This window comes from Anser cygnoides, chromosome 6 (assembly GCF_040182565.1).
Source record: "Anser cygnoides isolate HZ-2024a breed goose chromosome 6, Taihu_goose_T2T_genome, whole genome shotgun sequence".
NCBI classification, from domain to species: domain Eukaryota; kingdom Metazoa; phylum Chordata; class Aves; order Anseriformes; family Anatidae; genus Anser; species Anser cygnoides.
Window position 1 is genome coordinate 27,083,499 of NC_089878.1, and position 23,568 is coordinate 27,107,066.

A 23,568-nucleotide genomic window follows, 5' to 3' on the forward strand; every position below is an offset into this window, starting at 1 on the left:
CTGAGAGAAGGCACATCCAACGCCTGAAGACCAAAAATAGGATGACAGAAGTCTTGAAGAGATATCAAGAGCTAATTGAATTAAGAACAGAGAGCAAGTTCTTGATTTAATTGAGTAGCTAGTTGGTGCTAAGGAAAGGCCCAAGAGAAGTCCACAAAAACTGCGAGACAAACTAAGCAGCTACTGGAGGCAGCAAGAAACTGTCTGGCTTGCCTACCATCCAGATCGATGCAGCTGTGTAAGAAGATGGATTAAAAAAAGAATTGTATGTACAAGATAGCATCTCCTTTGTTAATAATGCTGTGTGTTGGAGTAAGACTGTGATGGTTTCTCTCTATCACCCCATAAAAACATCTGAAACTCCACAAGATAGTAGCCAGTGCCTATTAGGAAGATAAGAGGGGTTAAGTACCTGTAGGCTGATGCATTAGGACACTTCAACATAAGAAAGAAGTGCCTTCACCAACTAACAAATGAAAAGGTGTTGGAACCCTCCAAACTAGTAGCTCTTGCTCTGAGGGAAAAGAATATGAAAAACATCCTTTTCACAGCTTAAGTAATTCTAACCTTTGTTGTTATACCCCGCAGCCCCCTGCCCTAAATCAACACAGATAAACCACTTTCAGCACTTAGCCATGAACATTTAGAGGTCAAAACAACAAGAGGGAGCTAAGAGAAAACAGCTGCCCTTTTGCGGTGTCTAACTTGTGTCCACAAAAAACAGGTCATTTCATGTGGCACAGCGTCTCCTGGATTCTCTTTCAGTAACATATGGACAAGAGCACGTGCATGCACAGTATAAGCACACGTTGGTTCTCCTTGGCACAGACACTCTGGCAGTGCCATGCCCCTGCTGCTCAGCACACCTGCTCGGCTGATTGGCATCTCCTATCCGAGCAGCTCCCCGCCTGACTTGTGCAGCTTTGTCTTGGCAGCAGCCTCCACCCTCTCCAACATCACTTCAGAATCACCTCTCATTAAAAGCAACACAGCCTGGGAAACCCAGAACTACACCTGACACTCAGGGAGGGCAGAGACTGAGTATTAAATTTAGGATTTGGTCTTGGTGCCTAGCTAAGTCATAGCCTATGCCTGTTTTGTTGTATTTGTGTTTTCAGAAAAGGGAGCCAGCATTCCTCATCAGAAATGAGAGGGCACTGCTCAAGACACCAGTATCACAGGAAATCACAACAGTGATATTAAATTCTAGCTTGAGTTATCTGGTGAGAGTTTTAATGTTATGCTATTTTGAAATATAGAGTATACACCCTGCAGCTATCTAATTACCATCTTTGGCTTTCCTAAAGCCCCCCCATACCATTTGAATACTTATACTCCTCAGAGTAATGCAATATTATGCACGTAGCAGATTTACCCTCTATATACAGTATTCCGTTTTAATTACAACATCAATTACTGGCAAAATTTAAGTATGCATAATTTCTCAGACATTGCCTTCCTTAAAAGTTGCATTTATTATACAAAACAGGAGTAAGAAGGCTACTACTCAGATCATCTTTTGGGAAACTAATAAACATGCACTGAGCACTAAGTGAGGACAAACAGCTGTCTTTAGCTCTGGACTGCTGGATTATCAGCCAAAGCCCACTGTGGCTTGTTAGCAGAGATTATCATTGGAAAGAGCTTGCAGCTGTTCTGCTTTGCTTCCAGTAGCTGTGTTCACTTGCTGTCACAGCACTGATAGAACGGCACTGCATATTACAGGGATTATCTGGATATTATGTGGGCAGACAGGGAAAAAACTCACCCCAAACATCTAATGTTTCACACATGGTAGCCAAGAGATAACGACATCCTTGCAGAACTGAAAAGCATAATACGGTACAGGTGATGAAGTCAGAGCCTTGCTCTGTGGGCTGATCATCTCCTCAACATTGCTGGAGTTGCCATCTTGATCATTAATTTCTGCAAGGCTGAATGGACTAAATGAAGCTTAAAGACTATACCTAGATCTCTTCTCTTTGATCCACAGGGCAGTGCTTGCTTTCAGCGTTCGTACCTCCTGATGCCAACAGGAACACCGCAGTCACTACATTTGTGGGTCCCTGTCTTGAACCACCTAGCCTACTACTGCTGAAGCCCCTGGGCTACCTGCAGCCCTTCCCATGTCCCCAGCATAGCCCCACTGGTGCAGTAAAAAATTTATTTTAATCCAATTTTGCTAAGCCATATTATCACAGTGGTTTGCAACTTACATTGACTTCATTTAAATATTACTTCCTCGGCTGCAACAAAACAAGGGAGGGTTACAAAGGTTCTTCAAAACCCAAGAGCCAAGGGCTGTGCCTTACTGCTAAAGGCAGCAGTCTGGTAATGGACAATCACAGCTCTCTCCAGCAGCTCCACCAGCTTTGACGATGTGCTGATTTGCACCAGCTGAACATCAACTATTTAGAAAAAGGTGTACACAAACACACTTTCTCCTGTCCTCCTTCTCTCAACTGCTGGTCCCACAGGCTCATTCAGCCCCCAAAATATTTACAACTGCAAACAGATGTCTTTAGGCAGAACAAGACACTTTCAACACCACTTCAAGTCATAACAGGAAACAAACTTTGTAAAAATGACTAGCAATCCAAGGTGCTTGTTTCTGTTGCTTGTCATTGGAAAACACTCTAAGTGCTCCATCTGAGGGCTAAAGAACTAATGAGAACTGCGTATTTGGCACATACATTTTAAATAGAACAACCGAAGTCATACCTTTTGTGAGGTATTAAATTTAGGCACCTAAGATCATTGGAAATTTAAGCTGGCATTTTTAACAAAGCCAAGATCTGTGCATCTGCATTAATTTTGGTCCATAGTCAGTACCTTATTACATATGAAATGCAATTGTAAAACGCAAGGCATGCCTAACGTTTGTTTTTTTAGCATGCAATCTCTCTGTGCTAGTTTAGCCTGTCTCAGAGGGGTAGTTTTGTTTGCTCTTTTGAGCAGAGGGAATGAGGGAGAGATGGCTGATCCTAAACCATTACATTCTGTAAATAATGAAAGGTACATAAAAGGTGGAGTGTATGAAGTTCAGTGCCTTACTTTTTCAGCCACTCTGCTATATCTGCTGCGGTAGCACCATAGTTCTCAAAGTGGAACAGGAACTTTCCTTTCCTGTTAAAGCAACAAAACAAGGTTTAGTGCTTGCCCTGAAGATAAGAACATGCAATTATAGTTGAGTGTATGATTTCTTAAATAGTAGCAAAACATAACTGACTCAAAGTAGCAGATTGTAGGATATCCACGGACATTGTATTCTTCCTTTATCCTTTCAAATTCAGCAGAGTAAACATTCATCCCCGCAAGAACCTGAAAAAAAGAGCATAATTATATTGATTCTTACAATACAGTAGCAACATCATGACTTTTAAAGAGCAGTAAAGACAGCTAAACTCTGTGCAGATTCTGATTTCACTCATACTGCTGTAAAGCAAGGGTGACTTCATAAAAGGCAATGAAGCGTTTCTGATTTTGACCAAGGAAAAACAGAGCAATAGCCCACAGAAAGCACACACCATTCAGCCTGTCATGTACTCCTTGCTCTCGCAGCATCTCCGTTTCCTTTTATTCACCCCCTAACAGAAATACCAAAAGGGAATTCTCCGAATCTCGCTAGTAGTTTAAAATACAAATCTGCAAAGAGAGCACAAGTCCAACTAGAATTCTTTCTTCTTATGCAAGTATACGCCTTAGTTCACATGCGAACATTAACAAGGACACAAAGAGTTCTATCCACATTTTTTGGTTTACAGTCTCAGCTGATGTCCAGAAAGTCCACCTGACCAAGCACTGACTATCCCAGTTCAAAAGCGTGCTTACTGAATGGCAAGGGGGAAAAAATTCAGCATTACTTCGATGTAAAACATGCTCCATGAGCCCAGGAAATGCCACGTGGCATTTATATACTTTTAATACGTTAACTTACCTGATTGGTATGGTGTAATGACAGTTGAAACAGCCTGTTCTTACAGATATTGAAAGACAGGCATGGGAGCACAGCAACTTTTCAGGCTGGTAAGTGAAACAGAAAGCTTCCCTTCCCTTTCTTTACCTCTGTCCCAACCCACCCTCCACACCAGCAATCCACCCCAAGCTTCAAGCTCAGGGCTCCTGTGCCCACTCCAACTGTCTTTCAAAGATTTTTTTCAAAGACTTTTGACCTGAAATTTTGAAGATAGGACTAACTCTGAGTTTCTGTGGGTTTGAGATTCACACTGAGGTTGTTCTGCAGTCAAACCTTCAGCCAGCCAGTTGCTGAGATACAACTTCAAGATTAACTTAGTTTTAATGGCATTGACAGCTTAGATCATTTTAGCAGCAGGGTTTTAATCCTAACACCTCCTCCTTCCCCCTCCAAAAACAGGATTTTCTCCTTCCAGCTGAAATATCATATCAGAATTTAATACCAGGTTCCTGACTGCAGCAAACTGCATAGACCAACCAAATGTGCTCGGAGCCAGCACGAAATAAATCTTAAAGTACAAAATCCATGTTTGAAGGTCAACCATTTCTAATAGTGTGCTGGAAAGTCACAAGAAGATGCTTTGTTTTCTCTCACCTATCCTGAGAAAGGATAAAGGAAAGCTACCTCAGAGAGAGGAGTACAGAAATAAGATTTATACTGGCTGGTCACATCTCTTACTTTGAATTTTCCTTGTAATTCTATCAACCAGATTGACTTCATTCATATGAGATACTAAGGCCCAATTCTCCCCTTCCCTTATCCTTTATGTCACCTCTTGAGGATAGGTAAATTCAATAGGATCAAGATGCAGCAGTCGCTTTATACAGTGAGAACTGGCTTCATTAATTCCCCCCTTTACACCAGCCTACCAGATTTAATATTTGCCAAGAACTTTCAAAAGATTTCCTAGGTTCTACATGAGCATTTCCAGCCATTTCAGAAACCCTGCTACATCTTCAGCCAGATTGCAGTATTGATCTGAGTCAAGAACATGAATTCATTCTGGTGTTCATACACTGTATGACGCATGAATGACCAAAAGTCTATTACAATAGGTTTCATTTTTAAAAACAGAAGTTACTGCTTTAGCTGGCCTACAGTCACACAATCAGGTACCATCAAGGCTAACAGGGACCATCAAAATATACCTTCTACCCAAAGTCAGGATCCTCCCTCTATACCTAAGCTTCTTCTGCCAGATGTTTAGCTAATTGTCTTTTAGCAAATGACTGAATGACCCTGACTTCAATTGAGGTCCATTACCTCTTGCAATATCCACAGTAAACGCAAAGATCAGTTAATTTCTTTCACCTCTGCAGTGACATTTGACATATTTCAACACTTCACCCGCTCCCCACCAAGCTACCTGTATCTAAATCAACTTTGAACCTTTGCTAGCTGGTCATATCTTCTAGGCTTCTGACTTCCGTTCTCCTGTGACCCTCACATCTTGCTCCTTGATGGAGCAGAACTAGGGGAATCTCTTGTGCCAAGGATAAAATAAACCATTCTCTTCTGATTTGGAGCCACTCTTTTTCTTTTGTGCTAGGGTTAATGGAATAGAAAACCCTAAACTTAACATAATACTGAACCATACAGTCTTCCTCTCAGCAACTACAGCAAGATGGGACCAGTTCCAAAAGATTGTAGCAACCAACGACAGATACAGTTCACCTTTTCATTTTTATGACCTACTAAATAGGCAATACTGTATTTCATTTTCCTGCTATATAATAGCCGTAATCACTTTTAACCCTGGCACATCCTGACAGCTAACGACAGGTCTGATTAAAATGCCAAACCTTCAGCTCATCCAAAACAATCAAACTTTCCAGCAATGCCTGATCTGGAGGTCAACATTGCTCTCAGGCACCCCATGGACAATTTACGATGGGTACAGCAGAGTTAATTTTAGAAATGGCAAACCGTGTACACGTCCCACTCAGGAAGCTAACTAGGTCAGATTTAGATGAACAGATAGATATTTGTGAAAGACACTGGTGACAGTGGCATAACTGGACTTTCCTCTGAAATAAACCTGCACTAAAAACACTACAAGTGCAAAAAAGCACCTCTGACCGGTGTCAGACCCCTGAGCTGCGCAGGATTAGCCTAAGTCTACCTAAACTCTTTCCTTTCTTTCTTGGAAATTATCAAACTAGAACAGATCTGGAGTTTAAATTCTCTGGTTTGAATTTAATAAAAACAGAACTACATGTGGACAAGGGATAATTGCAGGAAAATAGTGTTTTGCAGCATGCCCTCTCTCTGGCAGTATGTGTGTAGGTGTTTCTTTATGCTTCAAATTCCTGTCCACCCCACGCCTTGTGATGGACCTGCTGTGCAGGACAGGAGTGCAGTCCCCCAGAAAACAGCACACCCTCCACAGAAGGGAGAGGAATTTGAATGCTGCCTGGCTGTATGGAAGCACTCTTGAAAATACCTTATTTAGGACATTGTAAACCCTTGAAATCTGAACAACTCCCACTGCTTTCAGCCCTAAGCAAACAAGGAATTAGAGAAAAATTTAGAGGAAACACCTTGAAAAACAACTAGCTGGGAAAACATGGGGGCGTCCAAGTGCTATCAGTGCTCATGAGATGCACTGACCAGAGCCACCCCAGCGATGTACTACAGTACTTCATCTTTTCCTCATCACATGCTGCCTCTCCTGAGGAAACTAACTTATAACCCAAGTGATTCAACAGGTAAAATCAGATCAAATCCAGCCAGAGCCATGAACAACAATCCCATTTCTGTGTCACTCAAGTATTATTGGTATTATATAAATTATACATAGTGTATTACAAAAACATGACTTGAAAAACATCTTCATCTTGCTTAGAGAGATCAATATGCCCTATTAGTACAAACAGGGAACCAAGTTATTGCAGCTGCTGCAAATTGATTTTATTAGGATCAAAACTTGCTTTCATTTTAGCCTGGTATAAATGCTAACTTTGTTGACAAAGCTATAGCAATGCCTACACATGTAACGCTTATGCTTACTTGTTAGGAGGATGATCAAGGCAACGTACAGTAATCCCCCTCCCATGACACTGTGATTCTCCACTGAGCAAGTGGATTAATTATTACTCAGACGGGCATCCATACTTGTCTATGAAACATCAAGTCAAAAGGTGATCAAACCCAAAATGGCAAATATTTCTTTATCTTTACAAAAACGAGCTTAAGAAGACTATAAACTCACCAAATAGAAGCTAGACAAAGCAGTGTCAGAGCCCACTTTTCCCTGACAAAAACCACATACTAGATATAAAGGGCAAGTGAGTAAATGCCTCATTATGCTAAGTTTTAGTAATAGCAAAAAAAGGAGATAATCCTGAACGAATGTGGAACAGCATCATTCATTTTTGGCTTTGTTTCAGCTTGCTTAAAAATTACCCACTTCAATAAATATTTGTGTTTTTAAATATTCAAAAAATAAATTGTTAAAAGGATTTTCTTAAAAAAAGATTCTTTTTTTTTATATAAATCTTATCTTCTCACTTACATATTTACCCTTCAGTTCTGTGGCTGCCTGCTGATAAGACGGCATCATTCTCTTACAAACACCACACCCTGATAAAAAAGAAATTGTGTCAGTAACATGCCAACAACTCCATTCAGACTCTTCTACAGGACCTATGTTCCAAAGCATATCACAATACATGTTTTTATATACAATATTTTTTTTAATGAAATTCCTTATTTATTCTACTAAGTAATTATTATATTATTTTCTAAGGCTGCTACATCTTGTTATATGCAGCTATTTTTGCTATTTTTTCATGCTGCTCAGCTTCATATTCATTTCTTTTCCTAGTTTTGGAAAGAGTAACACCATTTTACGTTCCTAAGGCTCTGGGCTGAGCTCACAGTGGAATGCAAGATGAAAGATGTTATGCTCATCAAGCCAAACCAAAAAGCTTTGTGCATTTTGAACGGGCACTCTAGTGACTAAGAAAGTCAGAATACGGTCTTTAATCAGGGGGGAGATGGGGGGTGCACTTCAGATTCATCTCAGTTTAACAGGTCTTTGAAACTCATTCGAGACATCTCCTAAACACGTTAAGCAGACATCAAAAGTTAAGCCATCCTCTGTTAATAGAGAAGGCGATAACTCAGGAGAACCAACAGCCCCTGTAATATACAAGAACTTTATATGCTGAGGAAAAGACAAATAGTGAGCGAGGAAGACTACATGCATAGCTGGAGCACACTAAGAGCTGTTTGATGATGCTCGAGTGCTAAGCAGATTAGCAATAAATCACCTTGTAAGCAGCAGGTTTCACCCTTGCCAAGTAAAATATGTGCACGCACATTGGGAAGGGAGGGACTGCAGACAGCATGAAAGAAAGGAGGCTGCAGCCATGCACTTCAGACACTTAGTACAGAGACTCACGGTCCACCATGGGACAGCAGTCAATACTTTTCTTCTGGTAAAGAGAGAAGGGTTTTGAAAGCATCTTCCATAAAGGAGGAACATATTTTGCAACCACTGGTTTAGGACCACATCAGCGTGCCTGAGAGGAACATTCTTTAATCAGAGGAAAGAGAGCTCGTTTCTGTGGTCTTTCCACCTTTGATCTCTCCACTCAAATTGTCAGTGAGGCTGTTAAATTAGTGCTGTGTCAGATGATGATTTCTTGGTGGGCACAGACCACTCATTTGAGGCCCACTGAACTCTCAACTTCATCCAAACCACTGGAACAGCATCAAAAGATACAAGCTGTTAACACCATCTTCTGGATCCTCTACTTCTGTTGTCTTTAACAGGCCCCAAACTAGTGATCTCCCTCACTTCTCCTTCTGAACCTCTAACCACTCCCTGGACTCTCCCCCGGACTACAGAGGCATACCAGCCTCGTCCCACAGCCACCAACCACCCCACCATCCTTCCACTCCCATCCCAGCCCTGCCGCTGCCTTGAACTCCTTGCTCCCAAACCCACTGCAGTGGGACCTCTCCTACCCATTAACTTCTGCACTACACTGTTCAGGACTGTCAAGCCATATACGTTCCCATGCAGGCATACAAGAGTAACTCAACTCCTTTTTCTTCCATTCTTTTTTCTTGTATTCTGACTCAAAAGTGAGATTTTTAATTAAACACGTACTAATTTTTCCACTAGGTAACACTTCAATTTTTAAACCCCTGTTTTCAATGACATTTTAAACAGCTCCTTTTTGTTGCCAAATGCGGACCATCTTCTGCAGGAGCCTTCTTTGGCAGAGTTAACTATAAGTAAATCTGAATGCCTGTAAGTATACCTAATTTTTCATATTTAGTGCTGTCTGACTTATAATATAAAGTCCAAAAGTACAGTGAATGGTCTCCAAATGGCAGGTAATATCTTCTAAGGAAAAGGCATGCTTTTACTCTGAGTCATTTCACCCAGAGCAGGCATTCCTGAAATATTAAAGGAACTACATTTAAGTTTGCCGTCGCTTTCATCTCCCTCTGCAATAGTACGTAATGAAAGAGCCCATTTCCTATGAATCTGCCACAATGAATCTAAACCCTCTGCTTCCAGCCAAGCTGAGAAAGAATGCAGCCGTCTTCCCCATGCTTTCCTAGACAAAGGCTCCAACATCCTCTCCTGCCAAACACCCTCCACCTCACCCCTCACGAGCAAGGAAATGAAGAACTCCCTTTAGTAACCGGCCTGGATTTGCTGCTCCCAGGTATGAACATTAACGCCCATGTCAGAAGACAGCAACCTGCAACTCCAGCTTCCCAAAGTCTGTATTTTAATACAACTGCTGGACGTATTCTGTCTCAAGTAAGTGGAGCAGGAGTAAGAAAAGAAAAATTGGATAAGAACCAAATCAGAAGGTCTCATGTGTTAAATAAAAGATGAGGGAGTTAAGAATCGTGAAGTCAGAGGGGGGAAAAAAAAACCTTACAAGTAGGCTTCCTTCACAGCAGTTTAGAAATCAGCAAAAAGTATTACAGCACTGAAGACTAGCAGGTGTTTTGCCACTTCAAAATAAGAGAAACTGGAAGGAGGAGGGCTTCTGGGGGAACGGTTCAAAGAAAACGAAGGGCTAGATAAGGCACATTTCAGGAAGAGACTCAGTTGCGAGAAAACAATTATTCAAGATACAGGTAAACCGCGACAGCTCTCTGCAGCAGGACGCTCCCCGAGGGGGCGATTTGCAGGCGGAGCGGGCGTATCGCCCCCCGCCGACACCGCGGCGGCCGCAGCCGCTGGCACTCACCACACGCCAGGCCAGGCCGCGCAGGCCCGGCCTGCTGCAGAGCGTGAAGGCACCGCGCTGCTGCTAATTTAATTAAGGAAAAAACATCCTCTGAGTGATGCATCAAGCTAAGTCTTGGGCAATTCTGGCCGTCTTGGTTCTACACAGATGAGACTAAAAAAGGTAGAATGGTGTTTCAGGCAATAATTACCAGAGAAAATACACTCAAACAGCAGATAATCCTGCCACGGGATGCTCATTTTAAAAGAGAAACAAGCAGCAAATTGGTAGCAATGCCTCGCGTCAATTTCACAACCAGGACAGCGCCAGGAGGCTTTTCCAGCTTAGGTCACACATTTATTCCTTTCTCATGGCTGCCCTGCTTTCCAGCTGAGCAACAACTCCAGCACAACAGTATTTTGTTTTCAAGAACTGGAAAGCCTCTCATATGCCTGTCACCGCAAAATGCGAAGAAGCAGTTGTAAATTTGTAAAATTAAGGAAGAAGCAGTCAACTCAATGACGAGATCAGAGCAATGCAGTGTCAAGGTCACAAAAGAAATGCAGTGACTCCAATGTGTTCTTCTCTTTCCTTCCTGCCACCCCACCAATTAAACTCCATTTGTATTCAGGATACTCCTACCAGTGACAACAGAAACACCCAGGGTGCCTCCTGGATGGAGCAGGAAAAGTATTCCTGCTCTTGACCACTGCACTGTAGTTCCCTCTGCATCCAGTTACTGAGGACAAATAGAGCTTCTTTCAACTCCATGGCCTCCTCTAGAGATCTTCTGTTTGTGTGCAACCACTTGTCTTACGCCATGGCCCAAAGCGCAAAAGAAAAGAGCACGTACAATGCTCATTTGCACTTCCAGCTAGAAGCACTGAGGGACTACACCCCCTCAGAAAGCTGCATTAACACTAACGTGCTCAGCGTATCATGCTTCTACCACAATGCAAATCTAGAAAGGACAACAGGTAAAGAAATTACATAAGCTAACCCACCACATGGATTTCAATGATAAAGATGGGACAAGATGGCATTAGTAAAGCACAGGTGGGGCTTCCACTCAGCCTTGGACATCTCTCAGTGAAGAAGGGAACAAGAAGCGAAAGGACATGCTGGATTACTTACACGGGGCATAGAACATCATTAGAACGGGTTTGTCTTCCTTCTTCAGAAGCCTTCGCAATTCCTAGCGAACGAACCAAATAAAGTAAAAACAAACTTATACAAAATGGCATCTCTTACTATGACTAGTGTTAAAACTTTTAAGTCAGTACACATATTAATAGAACATGGGGTCATTTATCTGAGGGAAAAGAAGGGTCATACTTCCTAACGGACAACACCACAGTTTCTTCTGCTTGCTCAACTGTAACTTGAAAGGAGCTGGCAAAACTTCTCATAGACACAAATATCCGCTAAATATTGAAGACTAGTATCTTTGGTGTTAAGATGTGGAAATTGTACTGCTTCATCAATTTTCAGTTCAGAACCTGTGACTGGAAACGTTTTCTTCCTTGATCCATCCAAAAAATGTATTCTAACTCAAGAAGTCAGACTCAATAATAAACTAAAGTTCAGTTTCCACACTATGAAACCTGGTCAGGGCTATGAGAGGCCATGAGAATAGATTTTTCAGTACCAGCATGGTGGAGAAATGAGATGAAGTTTTCAAATTGAACACAACCCTTGGAAGACTTATAATAGAGTACAGAAGGTGAACATTAAAAATTAATCTCCCTACAAAAACCTAATGTCAAAATAACTGTTTCTAATATTAAAAATGAAAGCTAGAAAATTGAAAAGGCCCTTTACGAAATACCAGTGAGGGTCCAATCAATTAAAGTTTTAAAAATCAATAGGCTAGAAAACTAATATAAAAGACCAAGCTGATCATATTAGAGAGAAAATCATGGGGAGCTCTGTGGTGGCACTGGCTTTTTAAGGTAGTTTTATCTTATTTGCTGCTCTCCCACTTGCTATGGTGGATGATTACTGTACAAGGTTAAATCACTCCAGATCTGGAGCCTGTTCCTACCTGCTGCAAAGACTTCCTGAGATGACCTCAGGCACATGAGAGAATCTAAGCTTTAACTTTGACAACCTGCAGTTGTAAGAATAGCATTTTACCTCCTACTTGCCTCCTGCAGCAACTGCATCTTGGAAGCTGCTACGCTTCCTGAGACAAACAGGTCTCTTCCACCCCAACATCCACAATGCTTTAATGCTTGCTGTTTAGCTGACAGACTAATATTATGACCACACACAGGGCAGAGGAAGGAGGGAAGCAGGAGACCTTGCTCTGTGGTTATTACAAAACACAGACTTTGTCACATCACAGTTTGGGTGCTTTAATCTTCCCTTCCAAAAGATATAATGGTGCTTCACTAAGAGTTTAAACAACCACGCACACTCCTCACGTTCCATATATTTATAAAACATACAGAACATTTCTCCAGCTGACGTACCTTTTCACTGTCGATGTGCACAATATCTTTGGCTTCGGGATCCTCCTCCCACAGTGGCGCACCTTCTGGATCCTTGAGAAAGGCCACCATGGACTGTAATAAAAAGAAAAAAAAAGCTTTTAAAGCAAAATGAATGAGAACCATCAGACTCCAATCTCAAATCCATGCTGTCATGTGAAACCTATCCAATTAGGGCCTTTGTTTTTCCATTTTTACACTCATCTGCTATAGTGGAGATGAAAACAAATCTCCTATTGCAGAACCAAGTGATGTACTGTTGTGTACCTTCCTCAGAACTGATATGCCAGCTTACCAGTGCCTGCTTACACTGTAAAACTGGGGAAAACACGTGGAGGTGGACCAACATACAGACAGAAGCTTCAAGGATCCTTCAGAGAACTCTTTCAATGGTACTAGATCTGTAATACTTCCACAGCTACACCATGGCTGAGTATAAGAGATTTCTCTTTATGTAGAGGTCAGGTTTCCATGCCCTTCACTGCATCTGAGCAACTTTTGCATCCAATAGGACCAGCTGGAGGGCACACTGTGAACAAAAGCAATGAACTCCAAACTTATAGATCAAATTGCTCATTTGGTCAGAGGAAAAATAATCCACCAGTAGTTTCCCCTATGACCTGTTTACCTAGAAACCGCAGTCAGTGGATTTTTAAGTAGGAGTGTTACAAGCAAACATGACAAGAGAAGCAGGAAATATGAGACCCTATGGTTCTGCAGCTCCTTTATTTGACAAGCAGAATACTTGTGCAAGCTTACTTTATAACTGCTCTACCTGACAGATGTACAACCAACAATTCCTGTGCTGGCAGATCACAGATATTCTCTTTATCACAAAGAAATAGTTCCTACTGATTCTGATTTCAGACTGAGCCTGAGTGAAACTCCAGCCCTCTGAAGTCAGAGACATTCTCCATGGAATTCAGCAGAGTAGCATTGCCCCCCATTTCCAGCCGTACGTAGGGATGTCAGCTGGATCACTTATCCTCAGATGTCTGTGCTCTAGGAAATGCAATCCTTGTGTTCCAAGCTCATTCACAATTCAGATTGACTGCTTTTTCTTTCTCTGTGGCACTGCATGTAGGTACGCATCCAGTCCCTGACAGGAACTCTGCCACACCAGTCACACAGCGAGGTCTGAGCAGAAGGCGCTGATCTCTTCTGTCTGGTGACCAAGCAATAGGAGTCGAGGGAGTGGCATGGAGCTGCACCAGGGGAGGTTCAGGCTGCACTTCAGAAAGAGGTTCTTCACCAAGAGGGAGGTCAGGCTCCTCAGGGAAGTGGTCAAGCACCAAGCCTGCTGGAGTCAAGAAGTATTTGGACAATGCTCTTACACGTGGTTTGATTCTGGGGTGGTAATGCATGGAGCCAGGAACTAGACTCAATGATCCTTGTGGGTCCCTTCCAACTCAGGGTATTCTGTGATTTTATGATTCCCTTCATTGTAAGAGGGAAGTGGATGATGCCACAACAGCAGTAAGCAAACTTTACTTGCCGTCTAAGCAAAGAAAGTCATGTGAGAACATTCATTAAAGCCTTTATCAGCCATGGGATATTCTGCCAAACCAGTTCCTGACTGAAGATCAGAGCTGAGTATATGTTAACACACACCAAGAGCAACCATCTTAAAGCCCACCTTTGTAAGCCATCTTCTCAAGAGCAGGTTAGCAGCACACCTGGTGACACTTGTCACTGAAACAGTCCCAAGCAACATTTTTGCCACCTCTCTGCCTTGGGTAGGGCTGCTCTGGTACAATACCCAAACAGCTTATCAACAGATAGCGCAGCTCAGCTCATTTTCCTGCATCTCAACTGGTACTACAAAGTTTGGGAGGACTCAGAGCTCACAGCAGGATGCATTTATGGCATTAATGTTTCTGTCTACTTGCTTAGCTAATATTGAAGAGATTGGTCTGATCACAAGAGGCAGCCTGTATTAGTCACTAGACAGCAAGCAAAGCACTTAATGTACCCAGTGAGAAGACCTAAGGAGTTAGGTAGTAGTGTTGGGACCACAAACACTTTGAGTAGAAGAAATTTGTTTTCATATGGCATTAGCAGAGAAAGAAGCCAGCTAGAAGAAATTCAAGTAATTTATAATGCAGTTATAGTTGTAAAAAAAAAAAATCCAAAACTAAAGGCATTAGCATCCCAAATGATGCTGTAAGAAGACAGTAACATATGGGTAAAGGACAGAAGGACAAAGCCAGGGAGATATTCCACATTTCCGAACACCTCATCAAGTTCTGCTTGCTCTCAGTCTGCACAGACGTCAAATATATACTGGCTGGGAGGAGAGAGGGGTCAACTTTTTAAAAAGCTAATGAGTCCGATTGACTCCGTTAGTTTCAAGAATTCCTACGTGCCAAGTTCAGTGATGTAGAAACAGATGTGGTTAGAGGATGGGGGATTAAAGAGATTTAATTCTTGCAGCCTCTCCCTCTCAGCCAAGAAAGAAAAAAATTAGATGTGTAATGTCTTCTGGCAGGAGCAGGCAGTACGGTGCCTTGCACTCATTACTCCACTCTGTGAAGAGCACTTCCTGCACGCTTTTAAATGGGAAAGAAAAATCCCCACAAACAAACCATGGTGCTGTCTAATCACAGAAGAGCAGTGGTCCCCAGGCTGCTGGGTTAGAGACCTGAGCAAAGTCCAGGCCACGGCACAGCAGCCCCCATGCTGAAGAACCAGCTACGCTCCTGCCCTGCCGTGATGGGGTCAGGACCTGCTTTGACACTGCGGCCCCGACAGACCCATGCTGGGCTGTAACCTGCTGCCTGAACCCCTGCAACAGCTTTGAACCTCAAACACCAATTCAGCAGAACACAGGATGTGCCTTTGTCCAGCATACACTGCAAGTTTTAATAGCACAATAGCTGGCTATCATTTATGGACTCGTGTGTTAACCTGAAAAAAATAAATATGGAAACATCCTTGCACATTTCCCTCCTTTTCAGTAATGCAGTAGAGATGCTTATAAAGAAGCTTCCCATGATTTCATACACACACACCCTCCTACAAGAGGGAACTTGAAAAGGATACAGGGTTTAGAGCAAGTCTAATTTACTGGGTTAGTCTATTCCCTTTGCTAGTACTGAACAGATTTATACTTTAAAGAGTTTTTTCAACTTTAGAAAAAAAGATTAAAACTCCCCTGTACTTTACCCTCCAGAAAAGGCTTCAAAAAACAAACAGCCTGGGTACTGGTCTTACAGCACTACAGTGCATTAGGACACGGCGTGGCTAAAGCAAACAGTTAAGATCAAAAAGTGATCTAACCTCAGGTCTCCACCAGCAGCTCACTGCAGATAATTGGGGGAAAACTACACTAGTACCATTCTTACATAGCATGCATAGTATGGGCTCTCAATTTCTGGCAAAAAGTAATTAAGTTTATGGACTCTGCACCAGCTGTTGTATTCGCACCTCTGTTTGCTACCAATGGATCTATACTTTACGACTATCTAATACTGCTTCTAAGACTTAAATTCTTAGCTTTCAGAACATATGGCTACAAGTTCCACAACTACTTTTTTTTTTTTAAACACAGCAGACTTGTTTCAAATCAGCTGCCTCAAAATGCCACTGCTTGCACTGAAGTTTTGAGATAAAGCAGGTAATCATTCCATTCTTCAAGCTACTCACAGTTATATAAATTCCCGTCATAATCCCCCTCCATTGTCCTTTTTCCAAGCCCAAGAACCCTCAATGTAAATACTCAAGCCACTGATAGTTCTGATCATCCTTACTGCCCTTCTGCGGTACTTCCATGTCTTTCACTCAGTGGGGCAACCAGAAACACGTACTAGATGCAAAATAAAAGAACCCAGCGGATTCAGATGGTGGAACGACATTTCATCTTCCACCCTCTGCTCCTTCACTAATCATTTGACTTTTTAAACTACTGTTAAGCACTGCGGCAATGTTTTCAGGCCATTTTTTTGTCCTGGCTGATAATTCAAAACCTAGCCTGCGATTACTCCAGCATATTTGGAGCTGTGTCCCTTCCTTCCCTCTCATGTTCATTACCCAACAAGTTCTAGCTTTCATATTGACAAGCCACTTGGTATCGTGAGAGCCTTCCCAACCTTTTTAAGTTTGTGTTTGTTTTGTTGTTGGTGGGTTTTTTCGTTTGTTTTTTACATCTATTCCTAAAATTTTACATCACCAAACTTTGCTACCTTGCTACCCACCCCCGTGACAATACACACAAACACACAATGCTAACAAAGGTCTCGGCAGCAGGAGGTTCTGAGCACTAATGTCCCCCCACTGTGAACACTGAACTACCCTTCATTCCTCATTTTTCTAGGAGTTAACCCACAAGGACATCTCTGATAATTACATAAGGGTTTAGTTACTTCAAGAAATGAAGAGCTTTTCTTAAGATTCTGAGTACACTATCAGCTGGATCAGCCATATCTATGAAATTGCCGATTATTTCAGAAGAATCCTTTTACAGCGATAAAGCATTTCCTCTTCAGAGCTCTGTCCATTATTCTCCAAAACATCATATTAATATTTGTATGTCTGCTGGATGCCTGGGAAGGAGATCCGAGTTTTATTGCCACAAGCCTGCTGAATGATGTGAAACAAATCCTTTAATCTCCCTGTTCTTTAGTCTGTCCATTTGTCCATAAAATGGGTATGATACCTGATGTAACTGTGTCATTCTGCTGCTTGCTGTTTGTAATGTGCTGGAAAACTTGTCACAAACCCAGCTGAAGGTGAGAAAGAAGTGTCACTGCCTCAACACAAGAAAACAGGGAGAAGTGGTATGGAGGGAGAAATACAGACACCATTAATCATTCTGCTGCTGGCAGCTGTATGAAACAGTCACCTGAGTTTTGACCACTGCCCAGCTCTGATGCTCTGCCCAACCCATAAATCACCAGCAGCTGGTTTCACAGGGGCAGTTAAATTAAGAAAGAATAGAGCTCCTGGAGGAAGGGAGCTTCAAAACCCCACTTCTGTCCACATTGGATTCACACTTCCCTGTACACAGGGTCACCCCAGACCTGCTTCCTCCTCACCAGCTAGAGGAAAATACACCAGTGGGCAAGAGGGAAGGGGAAAACACTCATCACAAAATCGTAACTAAAAGAATAATTCATATAGTTCCTGTTCTGCTATGATTGCGTCTCAGCTGAAACCCTCCTTGGGGCTCTGCAGGTGCCTTCCAGATGATCCTATCTGTAAGGAGTTGAGTCACGGCACTAACTCCCAGCTGCAGTATTTTATGGAGAGCAGGAATGATATCTCAACCACTGTTCGAACCACCCTCATTGAGGCACCTAACAAGTCTCCATCACCCCACCCACTAAGAGGGGAAAAAAAATCATGGGCATCTCCTCAGTAAGCACAGAAGGAGCCTCAGCCATTTGCTGACTAGGCTAGGTGTCTAACATTGCCCTTCTTAGTGCCAGGCAGCATTTCTACTGCAGGAGACGGGAAGGTGCACAGTCCTACTCTCCCCACTTTGTGTGAATCCAGCACGTCAACCTCAAGTGCAGGCTAAACAGATGATTCAAGCCATACAGCATTTCCAAGACAGACCCCTCCATCACCTACCCCACAGCAACTCTGCTGCGGACGGAAGGTAACAGAGCAGGCATGCTTAGGAGTAGCCGCTCTGACAGAACTGGGCTCAAAGAGCACCTCACACTAGCTTTCTTCCATCCCAGCCCAGACCCTTGAAGGAAGAAGAAAAGGGAAGCGAGCGTAACCCTGACAGCCTGAATTGACTTCATCAAGCCTCCAACACAACCAGTGACTGTGCAGAGTCCAGATTTGCCGGAGAAAGAGGAGGAAGTGAAACTCAAACTGGCATCAGAACTAGACAGAAGATGTTTCTGGAATCCAAATCATCACAGAGCACTCCCAGCATTTCACCAGGGCTTTGCAAAGGAAGGTTGCTCACTTTCAGCATGTTTACAGTACATTTCCCCTGTCACAGAGATCTACGTATTCTTTTCAAATTTCATGTCTTTTTCCTTCCATTGTGCTCACAGAACATTGCTTCCTGTTGTTTTGTGTCAAGATTTGCAGGAAAACAAAGGTCATTTCATCCTTGCTGCACTGTGGGCACATCTATAGGGATTGCAGTTCCACGATCAAATCAAGATAAGGCCACTCAATTGTTTATAAACACAAGACCGAAAATCCTCAGGGAACTCCCTATCAAAAAGCAGTATCAACTAATAGTTTTAGTTATACTGCCATCAATAGCATCTGGTAATCAAAACCAGAAGATCGCTATTTGTTATCAGCTTGAACATTAACTCACATGACAGTTTAACATGGGTTCAGTCTTGTTAATAATACACAGCTTTTCTGGATCTGTGCTTGGCAGATGCATGCACACAAAAACCCTTAGGTCATTCTGACAGCTGTTTATGAAGATTAACCCCATCCCTTTCATGCCTTTAGCATGGAGTACCACCAACACCTGTTTTTAATCCATGTCTCCCCCGTACCTAGCAAAAGAATAATAATCAAGTTTACCTTCAATGTGACAGCTCTGTTATATTCAGTATGAAATGCACCGTCCCTGTTGAACAAGGAGTGGGGAATAGTGTTAACTTACAGTAGCGTTGCTGGAAATCATACAGCTGTTCTCCCTCACTTCTCACTAACTAGAATAACATTATCCTGCCAAAGCCACAGAACTAAGCAGAATTGACACCACAGCAATTTAAGGAGGGAGGGGTCGGGAAGAGCGAGGATGCAAAAACAATGTCATGCAAACAGGTCTCTAGTAAATAATTCCTCTCTGATGCTTTAACAAGAAAATTTACTAATCTTTGGAGATGCAGCTGCTTGGTGTCTCTTACATTTACAATACTCCCACTCCCATTATTTTCTGAAAAAAAAATAATCTTACACTCTCACTACACTTGCCTTTCCCCAAGCATATTACAAAGTATTGCCCCAAGTCAGAAAGGAAAGCACAGAGGTAAAGCCACTTCCCAAGGCACATGCCAGTAGGCAAGTGACAGAGAAAGCAAGAGATCCAAATCTCAGCCATCAGCGCTGTGCGTTGGGTAGTTTTAGTTCACTGGACATCTCTCCCACAAGTCCAGCTCATGTTTTTAATGTATGCTATTCAACAGCAGAGTAAACTTAACTTCTGCTACAACACATGCTTCCAAACTGAAGAAACCATGAGCAATTTCACATATCAGAGGGCACAGGAGAAACAAGAAGTCCTCATGCAGCAGCAGAACAGAGCTGCAAGGAGAAAGAATAGTCCTAACAGGGGCATCAACAATTAGGAACTACAAATCCCAGCCCAGCACTCACTTATAATGAAGCAATTTCACTCCTTCCTCCTTTGAATTAGGATCTACTTTCATCTTCTTGCATAATTTTCGGCTTTCAGTGTCACTGCAAAAAACACATATTGGAAGAAAAATGGTTACAAGAAAAAGAAATCAAATGCATTCAGTTCTGAAAACTCATTGCACTGCTTCCTCTTCAGTAATTAGTTGCACCTAATGGTTAATTTAGAAGCTGCTCAGCTAAGTTTGTGTGACAAGCATTGCGGAAATCTGCATTAGCCAATTTAATTCTTTGGTTTGCCTGGTCAGGACACAAAGGACTATGTTAAAACCACAATGTCAGGCTCCGACTGTCAGAAAAGGAGTCCATTCTAGCATGTCCAAGTACCTCTGAGCTGACCTTCTGTCCACGGGATTAATATAAAATTCAGGAAATCAACTTTCAAGACTGTTACTGTGAGGGTGGTAGCCAAAGAGCACTGTTTGTGAAAAGATTCAAAGAGAAAAAGCAGGTCAGCTTTTGTGTCTTGCAGAAGATAACTCAAAAAGAAGAAACATCTCCATGGCATCTCCAAAATCAGATTGGAAGTGGCCAGCCTTAAAAAGGTCCCACAGAAAATAAAAATCAATCCATATTTTGGAGCCCCAAGCCCAGCAACCCCATCCACAATACGTCTGAGGGATGTGGCCTGGGCCCTTACCAGGGAAGCAGGTGGTTTTCAAACCGGAAAAGAGTGAAGTGCTTTCAGCTCACGCCACATTAGGCTGAGTTAAGGAAAAGGGCCACGGGAGAAAACTGCACTGTTGGTTAGGTGGGAGGTAAAGGGTCTTTGTGGAATACGCTGTCCTAAATGACACAAATGCAGATGTAAGTCTGCTTCAAGCTGAAGCGAATGTGAAGCGACCTGGGGAGATGAGTGAAGCAGTGGGACTACAAAGAGAAGAGGATGATTCACGCCGATGAAGCTAGTCTTTGCATTGACAAACAGCAAGATTAAAAAGCTTGAAAACTTGTTCCCAGCAGAGGACAACTCGTACTTTTTGCACAGATAAATCAATTTCTAAAATGAAAACACTGAAAACCCATCAAGTTTAAACCAATTAGAGATACATTAGAGGCATTGAGATGCAAGGGTCCCACCAAATGAAGTGCTGCTGCCAGCACTGGTGCTAATTCTACCAATGTTCTCCAGCTGCCTTTCTGCAAACGGGAGGAACAACAAACAGTAAGTTTGCAGTGTGCTGAAGATTACAGCACACCTTTGTGGAAACTTCCCAAACGGTTATTTTTAGATGGAAATAAGGAAGGGGATACTATAGACACGTGCATGGGAATCAGAACGTTAGGCTGAAACTGAAAGGAATAATTTAAGGAACCAGCAAAGCACGTAACCACCTCACCAGTACGGAGCACTTGCAACCCCCAATTCTAGAGAAGCATGTTTCTCCTAAGAGTGTTACTGATTCATGTCTATCCTACGTTTTCAGATCATAGCCAAAGCCAGTCACTGCAGCCCCTAAACACTTTCTTGGCTTCTCCAGGAGGTTGGAGATCCAAGCCTGAGAAGACAATGATCTTCCTATGGTTTGCTGCTGCTTTTTTTTCCCCCCCAGACTCCAGTGGAAGACAGAGCTAAAACATGTCATCTGTCCACTGAATAACATGAACATCCCTCCTTGCAACCAAACCAGGTTGCAAAACAAGTAACCTGGATTTGGAGTTTGGCCGAGAAAGCCAGCCACACCACCAAACCTGGGCCCAGAAATATCCTGTCTTCGCTTACCTGTGGTCCTCCAACAGTCTTGTGGGCTAAACCTAGAGGACTCACAGGTCAACAAATCTCAGGAGGAGACACCAGTTTCAGACCCCCGCCCCTCATCTTGCCCCAGACACAGATCTAGGGACACAGACCTATGGCACTGCTGGAGTTAAATGTTTGGCAGTCAGCTTAGGTCAGCCCACGTTAAGGTCAGTTAACACTTGTAAATATCCTTCTAGACACTCCCAAAAGCTTCCAGGATATACAGATATTTGTGGTCACCTCAGCCTTGTCAAGACAAAGGTTAGGTGGTGGTGGAGGTAAACGACTGTAATGCTGAAAACCTGCCTCTGGCAACAGGGTCTGTGACGCCCCAGGATGTGGTGACAATTGTCCTGGCATGGGCAGAGGAGCAAAATGGGTGTCGAGACAATTCTGTTGCCAGTTCTGCCATCAATACAGTGCAACTTCAAAGAACGCAGAGAAAAACAGGGAATTTTTCCTTGCTTATCAGTTGAGTAAGCCTTTGGATCTCTAGAAAATTTCTGCAATGTTTATAGTTGGAAAGGCTGCAAAATATGACCCCTGCGACGTACCTGTAAGCGAGGCACTAGCAACTCCTACCACTCCAATGCCTACCAACTCCTTTCCCGTTTGCATGAGCTTCTATTAAAAAAGGAAAGATAAGAACAGCTGTTTCACTAGAAGGAACAGACTAAGCCAGCCCTGCTTTCAGGATTGCTCCATTTTTAGAGATCCCTGTAGCTGCTTGAGTGCACAGCCATTATCGCAGGAAAGCAAGCAGCAGTTTGCGCCAGTATGTCTCTTGCTATTTACTGGGCTGATTCTTTGCACCAGTGCATTGGGAGTTTGCTCTGTTTATGCAATCTATCCGCACTGATGCGAGGGATGGAAGAGGAGCAAATTCCCCGAATAGGAAATGTCCAAATATGTATCGGTAATTTTTTTTCATGCATCAGTGTAGATTTTTGCACATGCCAGACCCACCGATTCAGATGCTATGCTGAAGTTGCTCTGGAAAAGGCAGAAAACGAGGCGTGCAGAAACAGCAGAGATGGACCCATTCTACTTTTCCTTCTTCTTTCATTTACAGCCAGACAAAAATAACCTGCAAAGAGCAGCCCTGCTCTGATATCACTTGGTAATGACCATTATCCTTAATACGAGTAAATATCAACACAGATGCAGCCTGCTCTGAGATTCGCCTCCTTTGGATCGCAGCCAACAGCCTCTCTCTGAAGACGAGCTTCTCAGCTCCCACATGGGAGAGGGTAATTAGGACTACGGTTCTTACAATTTAATTATGCCACTTGAAGAGGCAATGTAAGAGTTTGTTATAACAACTGAAGCCGGGGGACGGGACGCTGATGGACAACAAACAAAATGCCCCCAGAATCAGCCCTCTGCCACCCAGGCCAAGACACTCCAGGTGTTGGCTTGAGGGTGGCTCAGTGACGTGTCCCCAGCAGCTGTCCTTGGCTGCCTCGTGGCATTTCTGTGCAGAGCAATTCAAACTTAGCAGATCCCTGCCGTGCTACTGCTGAAAGGGGCCCCGCTTTGCCTGCGGGCACTCCTAAAGCTTTCTCTCCCTGGAAAACCATCCAAAGCATCACCTTATCTGCAGTATCGCCCGAGGACCCAACCAGCAGCCACATGGTAATAAGGTCAAACTTTAAGTGGGGCATCAGCATGGCTTCCCTCCCCTCCCACAGGCGCATTCCCCACACTCCCCGCTCCTGCGAAACCAAACTGGAGCTTCAAAACACTCCTGGAGAAGCAAAGACAAACAGCAGCTTGTATAAAAGGTCTGAGTTGGCCTAAGCAAGGAGTCTAAAC

At 43.0% G+C, this 23,568-nt stretch overlaps 1 protein-coding gene across 1 annotated transcript in view; it reads right to left on the reverse strand.

The window, feature by feature from the left end:
- Positions 1-23,568, reverse strand: part of PDIA5 (protein disulfide isomerase family A member 5) — a 99,142-nt gene that overhangs the window by 51,548 nt on the left and 24,026 nt on the right. The window contains exons 4-10 of the mRNA XM_048072204.2: positions 19,974-20,057; positions 19,176-19,221; positions 12,654-12,746; positions 11,314-11,374; positions 7,491-7,558; positions 3,230-3,321; positions 3,055-3,126 (exon numbers count right to left, since the gene is read on the reverse strand). Of these exons, the coding sequence (XP_047928161.2) occupies positions 3,055-3,126; positions 3,230-3,321; positions 7,491-7,558; positions 11,314-11,374; positions 12,654-12,746; positions 19,176-19,221; positions 19,974-20,057 (516 nt within the window). The remainder of the gene's footprint in view (positions 1-3,054; positions 3,127-3,229; positions 3,322-7,490; positions 7,559-11,313; positions 11,375-12,653; positions 12,747-19,175; positions 19,222-19,973; positions 20,058-23,568) is intronic.